We start from the raw sequence: 19,613 nt of genomic DNA, 5'->3' as shown, positions 1-19,613 counted from the left end.
AGTCTGGGTACTGTTCTGGTACCCGAATCTGAACTTTTTTTAACTGTTCGGCCGAATTCGCCGGACCCGAACATCCAGGGGTCCACCCGTCTCTGCTTCCAATGTATTTATTAAAGGGGTTGCCCACTACTTGGACAGTTCCTTCTCATTGTTAATGTTTGGTCCTGCTAAAATAAAAATACCTATACTCACCTCTGGTGTCAGCGCAGTTACAGCGGTGTCAGCACTCACTTTCCCAGGGCTCATATGAGGTTGTTAAGTCATGGGGTAGCACGGTGGCTTAGTGGTTAGCACTGCAGCCTTGCAGCGCTGGAGTCCTGGGTTCAAATCCCACCAAGGGCAGCATCTGCAAGGAGTTTGTAAGTTCTCTCCGTGTTTGCGTGGGTTTCCTCTGGGCACTCTGGTTTCCTCCCACATTCCAAAGACATACTGATAGGGAATTTAGATTGTGAGCCCCATTGGGGACAGCGATGATAATGTCTGCAAAGCGCTGTGGAATATGTTAGCACTATATAAAATAAAAAAAATAAAGATTATTATTATGTGATTCCTGACCCAATTAGTACCAGGTTCACTATCCCCACCTTCAGACAAATTGAACATAAAGAGAAAGTCAGTGTGCAGCCGCAGCTCTGTATTCCTGTTGATGTGCTATATGTCCAGAAGCAGGGACAGTGAAGCCAGTGGTGATTGGGCGCAAAGCTCGTGTGACATCAGAACCTCACATGAGCCCCAGGAACGCAAATGCAGACACCATTTGAATGCCAACCGAGGTGAGTATAAGTGTTTTTATTTAACTAGTCTAAAAATGAGGAGTGAGAAGGGGAAAACCTTTTTAAACAGATTTATCTAAATTGTATGGGTGACATTTGCCATTCTTAGATATGCATCACAGACTGTTTAACCCCTTTAACTACCACCTTCCTTACCAGGCCCAATTTTACAATTCTGAGTTAATAACTCTGGAGCACTTCAACGGATCCCAGTGATTCTGAGAATATTTTTTTGGTGATACATTGTATTTTATGTTTAGGTTGATACTTTTTTGGTTTATTTGTGAAAATTGTGAAGTTTTATGCCCTTAAACCAGATAGTTATGGCACACAAAACATTTAATAAACAACACTTACCACATACAGGTGTGTGAAAAAGTGTTTGCCCCTTTCTGATTTCCTTTTGTTTTGTATGCTTGTCGCACTTAAATGTTTCAGAGCACAAAAAAAATTTAAATATTAGACAAAGATAACACAAGTAAACACAAAATATAGCTTTTAAATGAAAGTCTTTATTATTAAGAGAAAAAGAAATCCAAATCTACAGGGCCTTGTGTGAACATATGATTGCGCTCCCTTAAAACATAAATTAACAGTGTTTTATAATATCTTTGAGAAGCTGACTTCAAATTCCCTAGCAACACGCAGGCCTGATTACTGCCACACCTGTTAGCTATCAAGAAATCACTTAAATAGGACCTGCCTGACAAAGTGAAGTAGAGCACAACATCTTAGGGCATGTTAGGTTAGGCTAGGGGGTTGAACTAGATGGACTTAAAGTCTTCCTTCAACCTTAATATCTATGTTACTATGTTACAAAATCAATATCTGAAACAGATATTGGATGCCTTGTTGCGTTTGGAGAGCCCCTGATGTGCCTAAACAGTGGAAACCCCCACAAGTGACTCTATTTTGGAAACTACATCCCTCAAGGAATTAATCTATAGATGTGGTGAGCACCTTGCACAAACAGGTGCTTCACAGAAGGATAACAGGAGAAAATGACTGTACAATTCGCTGTGCAATTTCTCCTGAGTACTCCAATACCCTATATGTGATGGAAAACTACTGTTTGGACATACCGCAGGGCTCAGAAGGGAATGAGTGCTATTCAAGCACAGGTTTGGCAGAAATAGACTACTGCACACGCCATGTCGTATTTGAAGATGGTGCCAAAACAGCAGAAACCACCCACATGTGACCCCATTTTGAAAAGTACACCTCTTGAGGAATATATGAAGGGCTGTAGTGAGCATTTTAAACCCACATATAATTCACAGAATGGGTTGCAGAATTGAAAATTAAATTAGTTCTACTAAATTGTTGTTTTAGCCTCAAGTTTTTAATTTTCAAAACAGCTATTAGGTATAAATGGACCACATAATTTGTTGCACAATTTCTCTTGAGTTTGTCAATATCTTATATGTGGTAGGAACCTATTTTTCATGCACAGTACAAAGCACAGAAGGGAAGGATTGCCATATTAAAATGCAGATTTTGCTGGAATGGTCATGTCACATTGGCAGAGCCCCTTAGCTGCCAGAACTGCAGAACCCTTTGTAAGTGACCCCATTTTACAAACTGTACCCTTCAGTGGACACAGCTAATGCTTCAGTGACAAGGACAGTGACACCACAGGTGTGTAACATAATGTTATACCATTCTGTGGTGAAGAACTAATAATTGCATTTTTAGCACTAAAACATTGTTTTAGCCCAAGATTTTTCATTTTCACAAGGGCAAATGGCTAAAAAAGGCCTCATAATTCGTTACACAATTTTTGCTGAAAGTGTAAAAAAACATTTAAGGCTGTACAGTACTGTATGGCCACATGGCAGGGCTGTAGAGTTAAAGAGCCGTATTTGACTTTTGCGGTGTAGATTTTTCTAGAATAGTTTGAAGTCTCCATTTGCAGAGCCCCTGTTGTGCCTTAATAGTGGCAACCCCCCCCCCCCCCCCTGAAGTGACTCCTTATTAGAATGTACATGTTAATTTACAATTTGAGTGTAATGATTTTTACGCCATGGGTGTTTTCCAGAAAGAAACACACAGTGGGCGTCGGAAAATGAAAATTGCAAATATGCCATTGTTGTGACCAATACATTGTAGCACCCAATACAGTGTGCCCAGCTTGTGCTTAGAGAGCCACATACCCATAAAATAAGTGGCATCTCCTCACTACGTTAAGTTCAAACATGGGTATGCTAACTTAGGAGTGTAGATTTCAGTAGATTTCTTTTGGTGGGAGCCATGTCACTTTTCCAGAGCATTTAGGCTACCAGTAACTTGGACACTCCCTTTATTCCTTTCTGATTCATCTCTATTTAGTGGTGTCTGATTTTTCAGAGGTGAATAAAACTGTGGCCGGTCACGTTTTTGTGCACTAGTATAAAACTCCTAAAAAGACTGACACCGCCACATCATACTCCAGGCATCATCCATGGTGCCTCCGTCTGTCTCATTATTGGGAATCTTGCACTGGGGGTTCCGACTGAATCACGTATTTTAGAGATTTACACAGAAACCCTGATGTAAGGGCTCAGCACACAGTCCAAGATAAATGTGAGCGGAGACTTACTGCGATCTTTGGGAGGCAGAATGAACAAATCAACAGCAGGTGAAGGATTGCCTTTTTTTATTTTTTATGCCATTCCTCGTGTGGTATAAGGGATAAGATGACTTTATTCTCCAGGTCGGTGCGATTACAGCAATACCATAGTTAAGTTATATAGTTTTTAATGTTTGGCTGCTGTCACACACTAAGAAACTTTGTTTTTGCAAAAAAAAGTATTTGCATTGCCATATTTTGAGAGCCATCATTTTTCTGTATTTCTGCTGATAGTCATGTGAGGGCTTTTTTTTTTTGCTGGATGAGTGGGAGTTTTTATTGGTACAATTTTTCAGGCACATATAATTTTTTTTATTGCTTTCTATTCCGATTTTTGGAAGGCATTATGAACAAAAAACAGCAATTCAGAAATTGTTTTTTTTAGACATTTCGCATGTAGTAAAAGTGATAATACAGCTTTATTCTTTAGGTCAGTACGATTACAACAATACAATATTTATATTTTTTCATGCTTTGCTAGTTTTGCACAATAAAAACTATTTAAAAAAAATTATTTTTACATCGCTAAATTCTGATAGCTATAACTTTTTTTATTTTTTATGCTGATGGAGTTGTATGACAGGTTGTTTTTTAAAAGACAAGTTGTCATTTTTAGCTATACCATTTTTATTTACATTCATCTTTTTTATAATGTTTTATTCCACTTTTTGTTTGGCAGTTTTGTGAAAAAGCATGTTTTGCCATTTTTTCTTACAGTGTTCACTAAAGGGGTTAAATAGCATGACAGTTTTATAAATTGGGTCGTTACAGATATGGCAATACCAAATATGTGTACTTTTTTTGTATAAATATAGGTATTTATTGGCATAATATTTTTTCTGTTTATTTTGTGATTTTTTTTTTAAAATAATTTTACAATTTCTTAAAACTTTTTTTTCTTTTTTACTTAGTCCCTTTATTTCCATTCTTCAATGGATTCTATATTAGGGTGTAGTAAGATGGCCATATAAATCATACCATGATAGGATCAAAATGCATGGACTGGCTGGCGGCTCTCACAACCTGTGCATGACAGCTTCCTATTATTCTATGCAGCTGTCCCTCTTGGGTCGGGACAGCACTGCGTTATAATCTCGTCTGATTTATATGGCCGTCTGACTGCACCTGTACAGTGTTTTATTCTATTCGGTCCTCATACTCAAATAAATAAGAGGGCTTTTCCATTACTTGCTTTGTGCAATGTATGGGACAACATAAATAAAAAGTTGAGGAAGAACATGTATGGACAATCCAGCAAAGCTCATTTCAAAGAGTGGCTACATAGCCTTTTGCACACTGTAGGCCTTACACTTACACACTGATGTATTCCCATGGAATTGAGCTGAAAAAATTACGGTAGTTTAAACCATAAATCTTTGCATCAAAAAGTCAGTATGCATACCCATCCTCATGGATCTCAAAGAAACAGAATGACTGAGAGCTCTTGCACAGAGGCTGTTAGGAAATGACAGTGGCTGCAAGGCAAAGGCCAAACCTGTACAGCTCCTTAGTGTAGAGCCATACAGCCTCTGTGAACTGGTTTCGTGCTCTGTCAGATTCCATGTGCACTTCTAGAGAATACATTCATACATTAACAGTTTCTGAAAATCCTGCACCTCTGCCTCCAGGACTGCAGTCCAGTATACTTTTATACCAATTAAAGGATTTCACTTGGCATAGGTGAAAATGAGGACAAGATATTAAAGGACTGTCCTACCATTTAAATTGCATTATTTTGCATAGATCATAAAAATTATCGGTGTATGCCATTTATATATGAAATCTACTATATAATTGTCTAAGGGTCACTTCCGTCTTTCTGTCCTTCTGTCTGTCTGTCACAGATATTCATTGGTTGCGGCCTCTGTCTGTCATGGAAATCCAAGTCGCTGATTGGTGGTGGCAAAACAGCCATGACCAATCAGCGACGGGCACAGTCCGGCGGCAACATGGCCGCTCCTTCCTCCCCGCAGTCAGTGCCCGCTCCGTACTCCCCTTCAGTCAGCGCTAACACAGGGTTAATGGCAGCGTTGACCGCGGTGTAACGCACTCAGTTAACGCTGCTATTAACCCTGTGTGACCAACTTTTTACTATTGATGCGGCCTATGCAGCATCAATAGTAAAAAGATCTAATGTTAAAAATAATTAAAAAATAAAAAATCATTATATACTCACCGTCCGTCGGCCCCCCGGATCAGGAACCGGCCTTTCCCGCTCCTCGTGACGCCCCTGTGACCGCTCCATGCATTGCGATCTCGCGAGATGATGACGTAGCGTTCTCGCGAGACCGCTACGTCATCATCTCGCAAGACCACAATGTACTCATCAGACCGGAGCGCGCGAGGAGCGTCAGTAACCACTTCGATCCGGGGGCCAACGGAGGGTGAGTATATAACTATTTTTTATTTTAATTCTTTTTTTTAACAGGAATATGGTGCCCACATTGCTATATACTGCGTGGGCTGTACTATAAACTACGTGGGCTGTGCTACATACTACGTGGGCTGTGCAATATACGCTGTGCAATGTACTGCGTGGACTGTGCAATGTACTTCGTGGGCTGTGCAATATACTATGCGGGCTGTGCAATGTACTTCGTGGGCTGTGCAATATAGTTCGCGGGCTGTGCAATATAGTATGCGAGCTGTGCAATATACTGCGTGGGCTGTGGAATATAGTACGTGGGCTGTGCAATGTACTACGCGGGCTGTGCAATATATTGCATGGGCTGTGCTATACACTACGTGGTCTGTGTTATACACTACGTGGCCTGTGTTGTACACTACGTGGCCTGTGTTATATACTGCATGCGTGGTACTGAGCGGGCTGTGCAATATACTATGCGGGCTGTGCTATATACTCTGTGGGCTGTGCTATATACTCCGTGGGCTGTGCTATATACTCCGTGGGCTGTGCTATATACTCCGTGGTTGTGCTATATACTACGTGGCTGTGCTATATACTACGTGGCCGGCCACAAACAATCAGCGACAGGCGCAGTCCGGCGAATTGGCGCGGGATTTGAACCACGCTTCGCTAATTGGTCACGGCCAGCCGAATCCTGTGTATCCAATGTATTATTCTAAAATCTTCATAAATATCTTCATAAATAAAATCTTCATAAATAAACTACATACATATTCTAGAATACCCGATGCGTTAGAATCGGGCTACAATCTAGTGAATTTACAGTATATTTACTCCCATAGTATACCGCCACCCAGTGTTCAGTATGTATAGCAATGTTAACATCACCTAGTGATCTGGTGATGAGTGTTGGCTTTCAAGCTATAATCACTCAGTCACTCTCCCCACAGCCAGGTCTGTACATTGTGATCCTCTGTTTACTACAGAGCAGTCACCCGAGAAAGCTTCCTGCCCTGCATGTCAGGGAAGCAACAGAGCCTCTGTAGTGCCATATAAATAGTATAAAAAATAAAATACATTATTTATACTATTTTTTATTATACTGTTTGTCTGATACATGGTGGTTCCTGTACTGGACCATCACCTGGGGCAAGCTGCAGCTGATTCCCTCCATCTTTGGATTTGAAACAGGGTTGTGCCGGGTATTTGCACATCCCTCCAATGTGAGCACACTACCACATGTCCTGTCAGCCATCACCATCTCCCCTTTTGAAAGGAAGTAAGAAGGGACTATATTGTCAGATGCCAGAAGAGGAAGTAGACTGATTTTATCAATTCTGCCACCACCACTTTCGGCAATACAGATTACCAAAAGGGAATACAAATTATGAAAAAGGTATATTTTAAGATAAACTACACATTAATTGTAAACTGTTATTAACAGTTTTGCAAAATTTTTGGAATGCTGATGATTTATAGGATAATCCTTTTAGAGAGGTTAAGACAGTTGGGCCAAATAGCTCACTTGACCAATTGTTGTGAGATGGAGAAGAATACTGGTACCTTTACCTACTGCACAAGCTGATGCTGTGAATCACAAAAGCCACCAAATTCACACAAAGCAATTTAGTAATCAGAACACTTTATCAATTTGTCTATAAACAATAATGGAGTGTAAGTTATAGTAAACGTTAAATTACCTGACTTATGATGGTAGTGCGGTATTCTTCATACACCCATCCATCCTCACACCGCTTTATGGGCAGCTTCTCCAAGCTTAGATTTGTGGCAGCGTAAATGGGGTTCTCACAGTTGAGTGATGATCTATTGGTAGGCCAGGTGATGTCATAGGTGTGACATAAGATTTGTTCAGACTTGTCTACATGCAGCCTTGGTACAGTGAAGTTCCTCTCTTCTTCTGGACTCCATCTACAACTCTTACTAAGTTCTGCCACCTCTGAGCTCCTGCACCAGTAACTCTCTGGTATTTCTCCCAAGAACACAATGGCCACAAAGGAAAAGGCGAATGTTATGCCCGTCATACAAAGCAGGAGGAAGACCCTTTTCTGGTAGCGCCCAAACTCTCCAGCCTCCTGTAGCACTTCATCAAAAGTGGGCATGATGCTCTTACCCTAGATGGGTGGCCCAAGGAGCTAAATAAAGCTCTTTCAGTCAGATATGGTGGTATATATACAGTCCGATAAGCAAGCATAGCATATGGGACAGGTGTAGTTGACAGAATAGCAGTAGGGCATTACATTCAGTCGTCCTGGAATATGTTGTGATGAGGAGATAAGGATGCTTCTTCTGATCACCTTCGTCTTTCCTTCTTCACCCTTTTCCGTTTCTCCCTGGCTGTAGGAGCAGATTTGGCAAGGAGTACAGTTTGTGTAGGAGAGGACTGCAGAGGTTCAGCACTTAGTTGTATGACTGCCCTGAACACAAACCCAGAACTGAGTGTGAGAAGAGAGGGAGGAGAAGACAGGCTGCTGGCAGCTGCATGTACTTGAGGAATGGGAAGGGGGCGCTGTTCACACACGTCATAGTTTGCCGTTTTGTTTGCTCACATAGCTGCACAGTACACAGGTTACAGCTCGGTGAGGTGCTTCTCATGGTATCTCATGCACATTCCTTACAGCTCTTCAGTCCCAGCTTTCACTCAAGAACTCTCTGTTCTGTAACAAATAGTGTTAGCCATGCCACTATTCATAGTCTGCAACAAAACAAGCCGATAGGCCTTTCATAATGATGAGATACTTGTGAAGAAAACTTTGAAAGTAATTATATGCTCCACGCTCACCGAAAAAGAATGACTTGTTTACATAAAACCTAACGTTTGTTAGATCATTAGTGCTGGACAAAGCAGACCGGCATGCTATTTATGAACCATGAAGGACTGCAAACAGCTCATTATAGAAATTGTCAGCTCCATACGTGAAAAGAAGTATCTCAGTTTTGGTAAAAGACTATTTTAAAGTTGACAGAAGAGACGTTACTCAACGAGAAAATGTCACATTTCAGTTTTGCCTTTCCTACAACTTTGGTTTGGGTCTCCATACTCAACTTTCTTTGGACAATACAAAAAATCTCTGTCACAAAATGTTAAAGGAAGAAAAAAACCATAGTGAAGTGACAGATTGACAGTGGCACCTAAAGACAAGTAAACGTCTAGCTGGGTCCAGTTGGGTTGCTTAAACCGAATCTGTCAGGTTGGATAATGCAATTAACCTGTAGATATGTGGTTAATCTTCAGATTAATAGTGTTAGGCCAGAGTCACACTAAACGTATGAAAAATTAATCCAAGTCTCCCTGCCGAGAGTCACATGAGGGTTCTCAGTGTGTAATGCATTTTCAATGCGATGATGCGATTTTCTCCCACCCATGTATCCCCAGTGGCATCCATATGACATGCGTATGGCTTTACATTTCTCACTGATTTTCCCCATTAAATGGCTCAATGGTCGCAAATGAATCAAAACCTAATTAAGGAGCCCGTATATTAATTCCACAAGAAGTTTCCTCCTCCAATCTTTCAAATCGAGTCCCTGCTGGTGTCTTGTTTTTGCTGGTTTGTGACAAACATGTGTGAGAGCCTAATCTTAAACACAACTGAGCGGGCTCTTCTACAATGGGTCTTGTCTCAACATTTTGGGGAGCCTTACCCAGTGATTGTGGATCCCAGGAGGCGCAGATGCCGGCTGACTAAAGGACACTTCCACCAACCTTATGGTTCTCTACGCAGCCCCATCTTGACAAGTTTTATCAGTACTGTCGGATGAGCATCTCTACATTTGACCTTATTTTGGAGGCAGTGAGACCTGGCCTAACCTTCAAGGACACAAAGATGCCCAAATGTATTTCATCAGAGGAATGTATTTCACTTACACTACAGTATATATTCATACTTTATTTGTGGCATATTAAATGTAATTATCTTTTTTAAAAACCTGCTCCAGCCATACGTTTATTAAAAATATTGTGTGAATGTTTATGGCATCTTTACTTCAATTACTTAATCACATTTTGTCATTATCACTCCCTGATGTTTGACAAAATGAACTATTCCTTAGCATGTAATTGTGTTGACCCAGGGCTTAGATTGCTATGTTAACACTAGGACTACTGGACTCGTGACCCCGCCTAGAACTACTGAAAGGAGTCATTTTGACTCCTTGCTTGTTTTCGTTTATTTTTAGAGTTTCATTTGTGGTTATTTATTAATAATTATATTTTTTGTAATGTATTATTATTGTGAGATCCAACAGTAATGCTTTTGATTGTTTTTTTTCTGCTTTTCTTATTTTTCTACAGAAAATAACAATAATTATAATAGACGTTTTTCAAACATTTTTTTTTATTCAAGTGCACACATATAAACAACAACTGAAGAACAAAAAGCAGAGAAAATGTAGGTGGAGGAGCATAAAAATGAAAATATGGCGCAGAATTCACCTTCTAAACATTTGGTGTTTCGCATTTTAGGCATTGCCTTTGATTTATGGCAGTACATTGCCCACACAAAGACTTACCACAAGTCTTACAATTGCCGACAGATCTATTTTTCTTGCACTTTTCTTTGATCTGGCAAAATTTTGTTTGAACCATCACTTCTGAACATGTAGAAACTTGGGACGTGGAACCCTTTTCCCTATCTGTGACATAAGGACCACTCAACTCTCTCACAAGCGTTTGCAAAAATGCCTTGCGTGACATTTTTTGGTGGGTAATCTCCTTGAATATTATACATGCATTTATACCCGCAAAGTCTAAGGCATTTTCAAATGCATGAACAGGCCATCTCCTTGTGGATGTTCGTGTGGTATATTTTCGTGCCATCTGATCCACTACATCTACTCCATATTTTGTTTCATTGTAAAACTTTACCGTTTCTGGAGTTTTTTTAGCGGAATCAGACGCAACAACAACATCTGGATGGACGGAACTCAAAATGACAACATTTTTGTTGGGCTTTCCTTGATATACTGTAAGTGTAAAATTGTCTTCATTTCTAAACACTTTTGTGTTGTACAATTCCTCTTTCATGGATTTTATTTCTTTAGGCACTTCTCGCCTTATCTTATTCAGTGTTCCCACGATGGTTGTTCCTTTGCTTTTTAGCTGTTTAGCTAATTTTAATGAAGTAAAATAATTATCGGTTGTAACATTGCGACCTTTTTTCAAAAACGGGTCCAATAACTTCATTACCACATGGTCAGCTAAACGGTCCTCAGCACGGCGTGTGTCATCTTTGCACATAAGGGAAGCCATTTGCCAGATATTTGCTCTCCTTATCAACAGCTAGCCAATATTTGTGGCCATATTTATCTGGTTTGGAAGGCATGTACTGCGTGAATGGACACCTAGTTTTGCTTGGGAAAAGTTTCTCATCCACCGTTATGTATGGGCCAGGTTTGTAACACGCAATACAAATTTCAATAAACCTGTCCCACACAGTAGAAAATAGAGCAAACTTGTCCGTTTGCAGTCTCTCCGATCAAGTAGATTTCTCATCAAATCTGAGAAACCTCATAATTTCAACAAAGCGGTCCCTAGACATTGTCGCTTTGCAAAACGGTATTCCCCAGTAATTACACCAAATACTGCTAATCGAGTGACGGTTCGTGCCAGATATTCCACGAGCATAGAATATCGTAATGAATGCATCTAGCTCCTCATCAGATAGAGTAAACTGTAAATTATTGTTCCTGCATGCTTCTGCAAGCGTACAGTTCTTTATATGTGTCAATATATATGAATCAAAAAATAAACGCCATGCGCTCAAAGGACTATCGATAATGATATTTCTTCTGGCGTATCCTGTAGGGCCAGGTGCTTCTCGAAGAATATTTTGGCTGTCACGCCTACCAGGCAAGTGTTGTCCAATTTCAACAGGTTTCCATTGAATACCATCCGCTGAAACTGGTATTCCTTCAGATTCGCCTTCTCTGGTGTTTGTTGTTGCATTACCTTCACCGCCATCGTTATCTGTTGTTCTTTCATTTCTGGGACGTTTTGCTGATTTTTTCTGTCCACGACCAGGAGGATGGTCACGAGGCAACATAACTGCATGAGCCCGATCCCCAGTTGATGTGCTTGGAATATCTGGAAAAAAGTTGATGAATATTTAGAATTTTTGTTTTGTAAGGGTCCGTGCACACTGGCTGGATTAGCGGCGGAATATCCGACCGGATATTCTCACCACAATCCGGCCCGTACCTGCCCGCTCAGGTACAGAGCGGAGTTTCATACCTGAAGCTCCGCTCCGAACCCCGGGCTGGAGCCGCTGTCTGGGACGGAGCCGTGCTCGCGCGTAAGCAAGCGCTGCTCTGTCCCTGACAGCGGCTCCAGCCCGGGGTTCGGAGCGGAGCTTCAGGCATGAGCGGGCAGGTACGGCCTGTATTGCGGCAAGAATATTCAGATGGCTATTCAGCCAGAATTCTGCTAGTGTGCACAGGCCCTAACTCAGTGTGTGAAAGAACAAATAAATACACATAACTACTTACCTTCTGGATTTGTTCCTTCTGAGTCTTCAGATTCACTTGATATGTTCTGAGGAATGAAATCTTCATCACTGTCAGAATCAAATACATGTTCCTGCAATTCGGATTCCGATTCATCCTCCGGTATGGATTGCAAAGTAGCCAGAATATCCTGAGGCTTTATCAAACGTCTTCTCTCCATATTCCTCACAAATTCCATAATTCTATATAGTTCCCTGCTGAAAAATAGAAATTAAATGAAAACTAAAAGAAATAATAACTGTTCTGCCAACTTCAAAAGTAGGTGGGCTGAATCAGTTGACAGACAGCTAAACTATTTCATAACAATTCATACCTGTATGAGTCTTCAGAGCTCGTATGTCTGCGTCTGTTCTCTTTGTCTCTTCAGCTGAACTGAAAGTAAAGTTACTATCCAGAATACTGTCTCCTGCTAGGACCTTAGAAAAACACCACCCTTCATTAGCATAAGATAAGAGCCTAGAGTAAACAAGCTATTTTGTTCAGCATTACACAGTAATACAAGCAGGTAAAACACAAGGAAAATGTGAAAAGTTGACATGTAAATTGAACTACATCTATATGAACATCAGGGTAAATAAGACAGAGTGAAAAAATTATGCACAAAACTTTATAGCAACATTTAGTGACAAAAGGACCTCAAAATATAGTAGGGAGTCAAAATGACTCCCTTCAGTAGTTCTTGGTAAATTTTGAAAAAAACGCGCAAATTTTTTACCAAAATTATTTATTCTCACAAAATCTTTTTTCACATCATATTTGAGGAAAAGTCGCCGAGTTTCAAGCCGGAATTCTGAAAAATGTAGTCACAGAAGAGAAATAAAAAACGAAAGGAGTCAAAATGACTCCATCAGTAGTTCTAGTGTTAAGTACTTTTATAATGGCCTACATTGTTAATATAATGCGTTGAGTAGTTTTTTTTACTGAATTTGTATTTGTTTATTGTTAATTTTAGATTTCTATCCACCATTCTCTCCTATGCGGCATTTCGTCTGGAGTTTCTGATTGGGAAATTGACCATCTCAGGCATTGTACGTTCCACTTGTACTGAAATATGGGCCCGCCTTCATAATTCCGTTCTGCTTGAGCCCGAACAAGAAGACTGGTTGCGGATAGCCTGTTTCTTTGAGCAAACATGCCAGTTCCCCAACTGCATTGGATCCCTGGATGGGAAGCACATCTGTGTTCGTAAGCCACCAACTCAGGGTCCCAATGTTACCAATATTATTATAACCAATTTTTTTCCATAGTGCTGTTGGCCCTGGTCGACAGCACATGCTGGTTTATAATTGTTGATATTGGGGCCTATGAAAGAACTGGAGACTCCAGAGTCTTCAATACTGCCATAATGGGTTGACGAATGCGAAATAATGTTTTGGACTTCCCACCCCCATGTGTTCTCCAGGGTTCATGTTTGGAAGCGGTTCCTTATGCTATGGTTGCTGATGAGGCATTTCAATTGAGCTGCAATGTAATAAGACCATATCCACGGAGAGGCCTTGACCACTGGCTCCAAATCTTTAATTATCAGCTATCCCACGCACGACGATTGGTGGAGTGCACCTTTGGAATCCTATGTGCAAAATGGAGGGTCCAGATGTCAGACATACAATTCAGTGAAGCAAATGTCAATGCTGTCATTAAAGCCTGTGTCATCCTTCACAATTTTACAAGGATACGTGAATGTCCATCAAATGATGTTGATGATGGAGACTATGGCTCCAACACATGTTCCCAATCCACGTAGTCAGCCATCTGGCCTTAAAGTGCGGGACATATTAACAAGTTATTTTCTATCACAAGAAGGATATACTCATGGCAAGACTATGCTGTGTCTATGTTATAATAACCTTTGTTCAATTCTTTTCATTAAGACACTGTTATGGAGCAAAATGTGTGAAGACAATTTATGAGTTGAAATACACCCTGTATATCATAAGCCTCGACTATATATTTGTAAAAACCAAAATCACACATTCAAATAACAAGTTTATTTTGTACAACTGTATTACAAAAAAAATATTCAAATCATATGGAAACTTAGGATAATATGCCATGGAAACATGACGCATTTCTGGCCCAAAGGAGCTCCCTGTTTTGGTACATGGTATAGGCCACTTGGATAATGGTATTCATTAGAGTTGAGCGACTTTTACTTTTTTCGGATCGAGTCGGGTTTCGCGAAATCCGACTCGGGTGAAATCGGACGATTATTGCGAAAAGTCGGGGGCCGACTGAAACATAAAACCCAATGCAAGTCAATGAGGAATCAAAGTCGGCAGTGAGTGGAGGACAGGAAAACACAGTGCCCATTTTAATGCCAAAAACATCAATTCTTATTACTTAAGCTTGTCAATCTTAATTTACTTTATAATAATAGTTAGGCATTGAAAACTGGGGGTCATTTGGCTAAAGTTGTGGGGGGGGGTAGGGCTGGCTCAAGATTTTCGTGGGCCCAGGAGACGCGGAATACGTCACGGCGGTGGAGCAGGGAGAGGTAAGTATTTCAACTTTGCAAGTGCTGTGATCCTGAGCAAGCAGGGGGGGGGGGCACTCGTTGGCACTGGCACAGGGCCCCTCATAGTACGGCGGCGTGTTTGACGGCGGGTTGCACCTTCCACTGCCAGAGACACTTTTGCGAACTATGAGGGGCCCTGTGCCAGTGACGTCGCCAATGAGTATGCCCCCCACCTGATGAAGGAACCTGCACTTTCATCTGCACCTTCCTCTTTGTCCCTGTGTAAGGTGGTATAGTATGCGGGAAGGAGAACCTGACTTTCAGCATGGTCAGATTCTGGCTGTGTAGAGTGCAAGGTGAATGTAGTGGTCTGGGTCAATGTACCAGCAGACTCATCTAGCAGTGGCTGGGCAATGGGCAGGATGAGGAGAAAACACAGATATAGGCCCAAATAATAAAGTAGGCTAAATGCAGTTCAAAATTGGTAACAGGACTAAACTGGCGGCATTGCTTTGTTCAGTGGAGGAAAACTGTAATGAGTGGCAGACACAGTTAGTAGGCCCAAATAATAAAGTAGGCTAAATGCAGTTCAAAATTGGTAACAGGACTAAACAGGCGGCATTGCTTTGTTCAGTGGAGTAAAACTGTAATGAGTGGCAGACACAGTTAGTAGGCCAAAATAATAAAGTGGGCTAAATGTCTGCCAAAAAATTGTTCATAAATAAACAGGCGACATTGCTTTGCTCAGTGTCGGAAAATTGTAATGAGTAGCAGACAAAGTTAGTAGGCCGAAATAATAAAGTGGGCTAAATGTCTGCCAAAAAATTGTTCATAAATAAACAGGTGGCATAGCTAGGTACAGGGGTGGGCTCCTCTGCTGAGTAGCAGACAGTGGTAGTAGGCGCAAAGTATTAACTGGTCTAAATGGAGGCCAGGGCCCCTGTATATTTTAACTATCATCTATCATTTCAACAAATTTGTATCGGCAGTGCCATTGAAGGATTTAACAGCACAGACTACACAGTGGTGGAGCAGGGAGAGAGTATTGCAAGTGGTAGAGCACTGTTCGAGCTGGTGGGGAACTCTCTCTCGTGGGCGGCGGTAATTTGCCCAAAATTTTAAACATTTCTCATTAAATCACAGAGATATGTCACACAAAATAGTTAATAAGTAACATTTCTGACATATCTACTTTACATCAGCACAATTTTGGAACAAATATTTTTTTGTTAGGAAGTTATAAGGGTTTAAAGTTGACCAGCGATTTCTCATCTTTACAACAAAATTTACAAAACCATTTTTTTAGGGGCCACATCACAATTGAAGTCACTTTGAGGGGTCTACATGATAGTAGATACTCAAAAGTTATATCATTCTATCTGATGTGCCTAATCAGTGAAAATCCACCACAAGTTACATTATTTTGTACACTAGACCTCTCAGGGAACTGATCTAGTTGTGTGGTGAACACATTGAGCCTTCAGGTGCTTCACAGAAGTTTATAAAAGTAGAGTATTGGTCTGCACTCAGCTGGAAACAAATAGGGGGTGCTGGTGTAGTGGACAAAAAAGTCCCAACTAATATAAATCTAGGAAATACACCGCACTCACTTGTGGAATATGATGCAGAAAAATTTATCAATTTATTGTGTATATAAGCACATCAATTGGTAACAAATACATAAAGTGAGAAGCGGATTCTTATTCATATAACGCTGTAAAAAGAAAAAGCAAGTATACCAAACATATAAATAAACATAAAAATCGAATATCATGATAATAATAGTATATAATGGGCAAAAAGTCCCAAAGGGTAGCCCCAAAGCGTAGATACATTGAAGAAATTGAAAAAACACCACCTTACAAAACATGTGTCCATAAACAAAAATCACACATGAGAGAGGAAGAGAAATTGGTCAGTACCTTTCACAAAGTATAGCCAGTAATGCTATGTACCCAAGGGGGAAGTATACACTGTATTCAGGAAATGTGCTGTAGGGAATGATGTGATAATTAGAAACTAACGTGCTGCCAGTGTAGAAAATGTAAAAGGAACCACCTCCTCACCTCGCCCCCTATCTGTCGGAGTCCCGCAAGGTTCAGTTCTAGGACCCCTGCTCTTCTCCATTTACACCTTTGGCCTGGGACAGCTCATAGAATCTCACGGCTTTCAATATCATCTCTATGCTGACGACACACAGATCTACATCTCTGGACCAGATATTACCACCCTACTAACCAGAATCCCTCAATGTATGTCTGCTATTTCATCCTTCTTCTCCACTAGATTTCTAAAACTTAACATGGACAAAACAGAATTCATCATCTTTCCCCCATCTCACCCGACCTCCCCAATGAACCTATCCATTACAGTAAATGGCTGCCCACTCTCCCCAGTCCCACAAGCCCGCTGTCTTGGGGTAATCCTTGACACTGATCTCTCTTTTAAACCACATATCCAAGCCCTTTCCACTTCCTGCCGCCTCCAACTCAAAAATATTTCACGGATCCGCACATTCCTAAACCAAGAATCCGCAAAGATCCTAGTCCATGCCCTCATCATCTCCCGCCTTAACTACTGCAACCTCCTGCTCTGTGGCCTCAGGCATCAGGGTGACAGCTGGACCTGTAAAGACGTGTATCCGGTCAAACACGGGGTAAGTATAGGGTGAGAGGAAAATGCTCCTAATATGAGCCCCTGTATATTACCTTGATGAGTAGTCAGGAAAAGCGGCGCTCCCGTGCCCTGCTCGTGCTGTGTGTGCATGTGAATGGCCACAGCGTCTATATGCCAGCGTCCGACCCGGAAGAAGCACCCACCGGAAGTGACGCGGCGCGAGATACCACGCAGATGCCGTGGTTGTTAGGGACGCTTCCCAGAGTGTAAACCCCTAACCGCGCTTGCGCAATCAGCGCTGGAGCAGTGTAACGTAGTGAGTGTGGGTAACGGCAGCATATGTAGAAGATAAGCCTGATGTTGAACATAAGGAAAATAAATAAAGCGCCCACAAATGGAACAGCGCTAGTACCATTACACTCTACAGCGTTTAATCCACAACGCTGTTCCATTTGTGGGCGCTTGATATATTTTCCTTATGTTCAACATCAGGTGCTTTCTCTCTCATTATATTAGGGCTCGAGTACTATTACACTCTACAGCGTTTAATTCACAACGCTGTTCCATTTGTGGGCGCTTTATTTATTTTCCTTATGTTCAACATCAGGCTTATCTTCTACATATGCTGCCGTTACCCACACTTACGCCATTAAACTACGTTACACTGCTCCAGCGCTGATTGCGCAAGCGCGGTTAGGGGTTTACACTCTGGGAAGCGTCCCTAACAACCACCGCATCTGCGTGATATCTCGCGCCACGTCACTCCCGCTGGGCGCTTCTTCCGGGTCGGACGCTGGCATATAGACGCTGCGGCCATTCACATGCACACACAGCACGAGCAGGGCGCGGGAGCACCGCTTTTCCTGACTACTCATCAAGGTAATACACAGGGGCTCATATTAGGAGCATTTTCCTCTCATCCTATACTTACCCCATGTTTGACCGGATACACGTCTTTACAGGTCCAGCTGTCACCCTGATGCCATACGCCATTACCCTAGGTATATCATATGGTTCCTTTTACATTTTCTACACTGGCAGCACGTTAGTTTCTAATTATCACATCATTCCCTACAGCACAATTCCTGAATACAGTGTATACTTCCCCCTTGGGTACATAGCATTACTGGCTATACTTTGTGAAAGGTACTGACCAATTTCTCTTCCTCTCTCATGTGTGATTTGTGTTTATGGGCACATGTTTTGTAAGGTGGTGTTTTTTCAATTTCTTCAATGTATCTACGCTTTGGGGCTACCCTTTGGGACTTTTTGCCCATTATATACTATTATTATCATGATATTCGATTTTTATGTTGTTTATTTATATGTTTGGTATACTTGCTTTTTCTTTTTACAGCGTTATATGAATAAGAATCCGGTGGATTCGAAATGTAATGTATTGATGAAACGCTTCTCACTTTATGTATTTGTTACCAATTGATGTGCTTATATACACAATAAATTGTTAAATTTTTCTGCATCATATTCCACAAGTGAGTGCGGTGTATTTCCTAGATTTATATTAGTTGGGACTTTTTTGTCCACTACACCAGCACCCCCTATTTGTTTCCAGCTGAGTGCAGACCAATACTCTACTTTTACTATTATTATCTTGGTTTTTGCACCTGCTATAAATCCCCCATGTCAACTGATACGTTTGCTTACGATACAGCTACTAGTTCCAGTATACTCTCACAGGTTACTGGGTCCAGTGATTTCCTTAAAACTCCCGCACAGGAGTTGAGGACGAGAGATTATGAAAGAGAGAAAAGACGTCTAATTTCTCATGATCTCCACTGTACGACACTGGCGGAATATCACCGCCAGAATAAAATCCCGAGGGGTCTTAGAAGCAATTTACGCCCTACTTTATTCGCTGACAACGAGGAATTTTGTGATAAGTACAAAAAGATTTTGAATAAATGCTCCCTTGACATTATTGTACTCACAGTGGAATATCTGCAGAAAAGTATAGCTGAGACTAAGGCAAAAATTGAAGCCATTGAAACACAGCTCAGTGCCACTCTCTCATCATCTGAATGGACTTCTCTTAAAACAAAGACTGATAAGATTCTGGCTGAGCACGAGAAAACTCTTCAAGAACGGAAAAGGCAAAAATTTCATAGAGACAATGAGGACTACACAAATAATTGGGTCTATAGATGGAACGAATCCTACACTTGGCGTCAACCCTCCACCCAGAGAATATTCGGCTCCTTCAGCTCCAGTGGGGATTCTTCTGCAGGAACAAATCGGACACGTTTTTTAGCG

The 19,613-nt window shown here is 41.2% G+C and overlaps 1 protein-coding gene across 2 annotated transcripts in view; it reads right to left on the bottom strand.

The window, feature by feature from the left end:
* Positions 1-8,226, bottom strand: part of SLC22A3 (solute carrier family 22 member 3) — a 392,110-nt gene extending 383,884 nt beyond the window's left edge. The window contains exon 1 of one of the 2 annotated variants that reach the window (XM_069769517.1): positions 7,450-8,226. In XM_069769517.1, coding sequence (XP_069625618.1) covers positions 7,450-7,869 — 420 coding nt within the window. In that variant the 5' untranslated portion in view covers positions 7,870-8,226. The remainder of the gene's footprint in view (positions 1-7,449) is intronic. The other variant, XM_069769516.1, reaches the window with a different exon arrangement.
* Positions 8,227-19,613: the final 11,387 nt, after the last annotated feature.

The sequence above is a fragment of the Ranitomeya imitator genome, chromosome 5, assembly GCF_032444005.1.
Source record: "Ranitomeya imitator isolate aRanImi1 chromosome 5, aRanImi1.pri, whole genome shotgun sequence".
Classification (NCBI taxonomy): Eukaryota; Metazoa; Chordata; class Amphibia; order Anura; family Dendrobatidae; genus Ranitomeya; species Ranitomeya imitator.
Note: the sequence above shows the minus strand (reverse complement) of the source record. Positions and strands in the feature narration are given on the sequence as shown.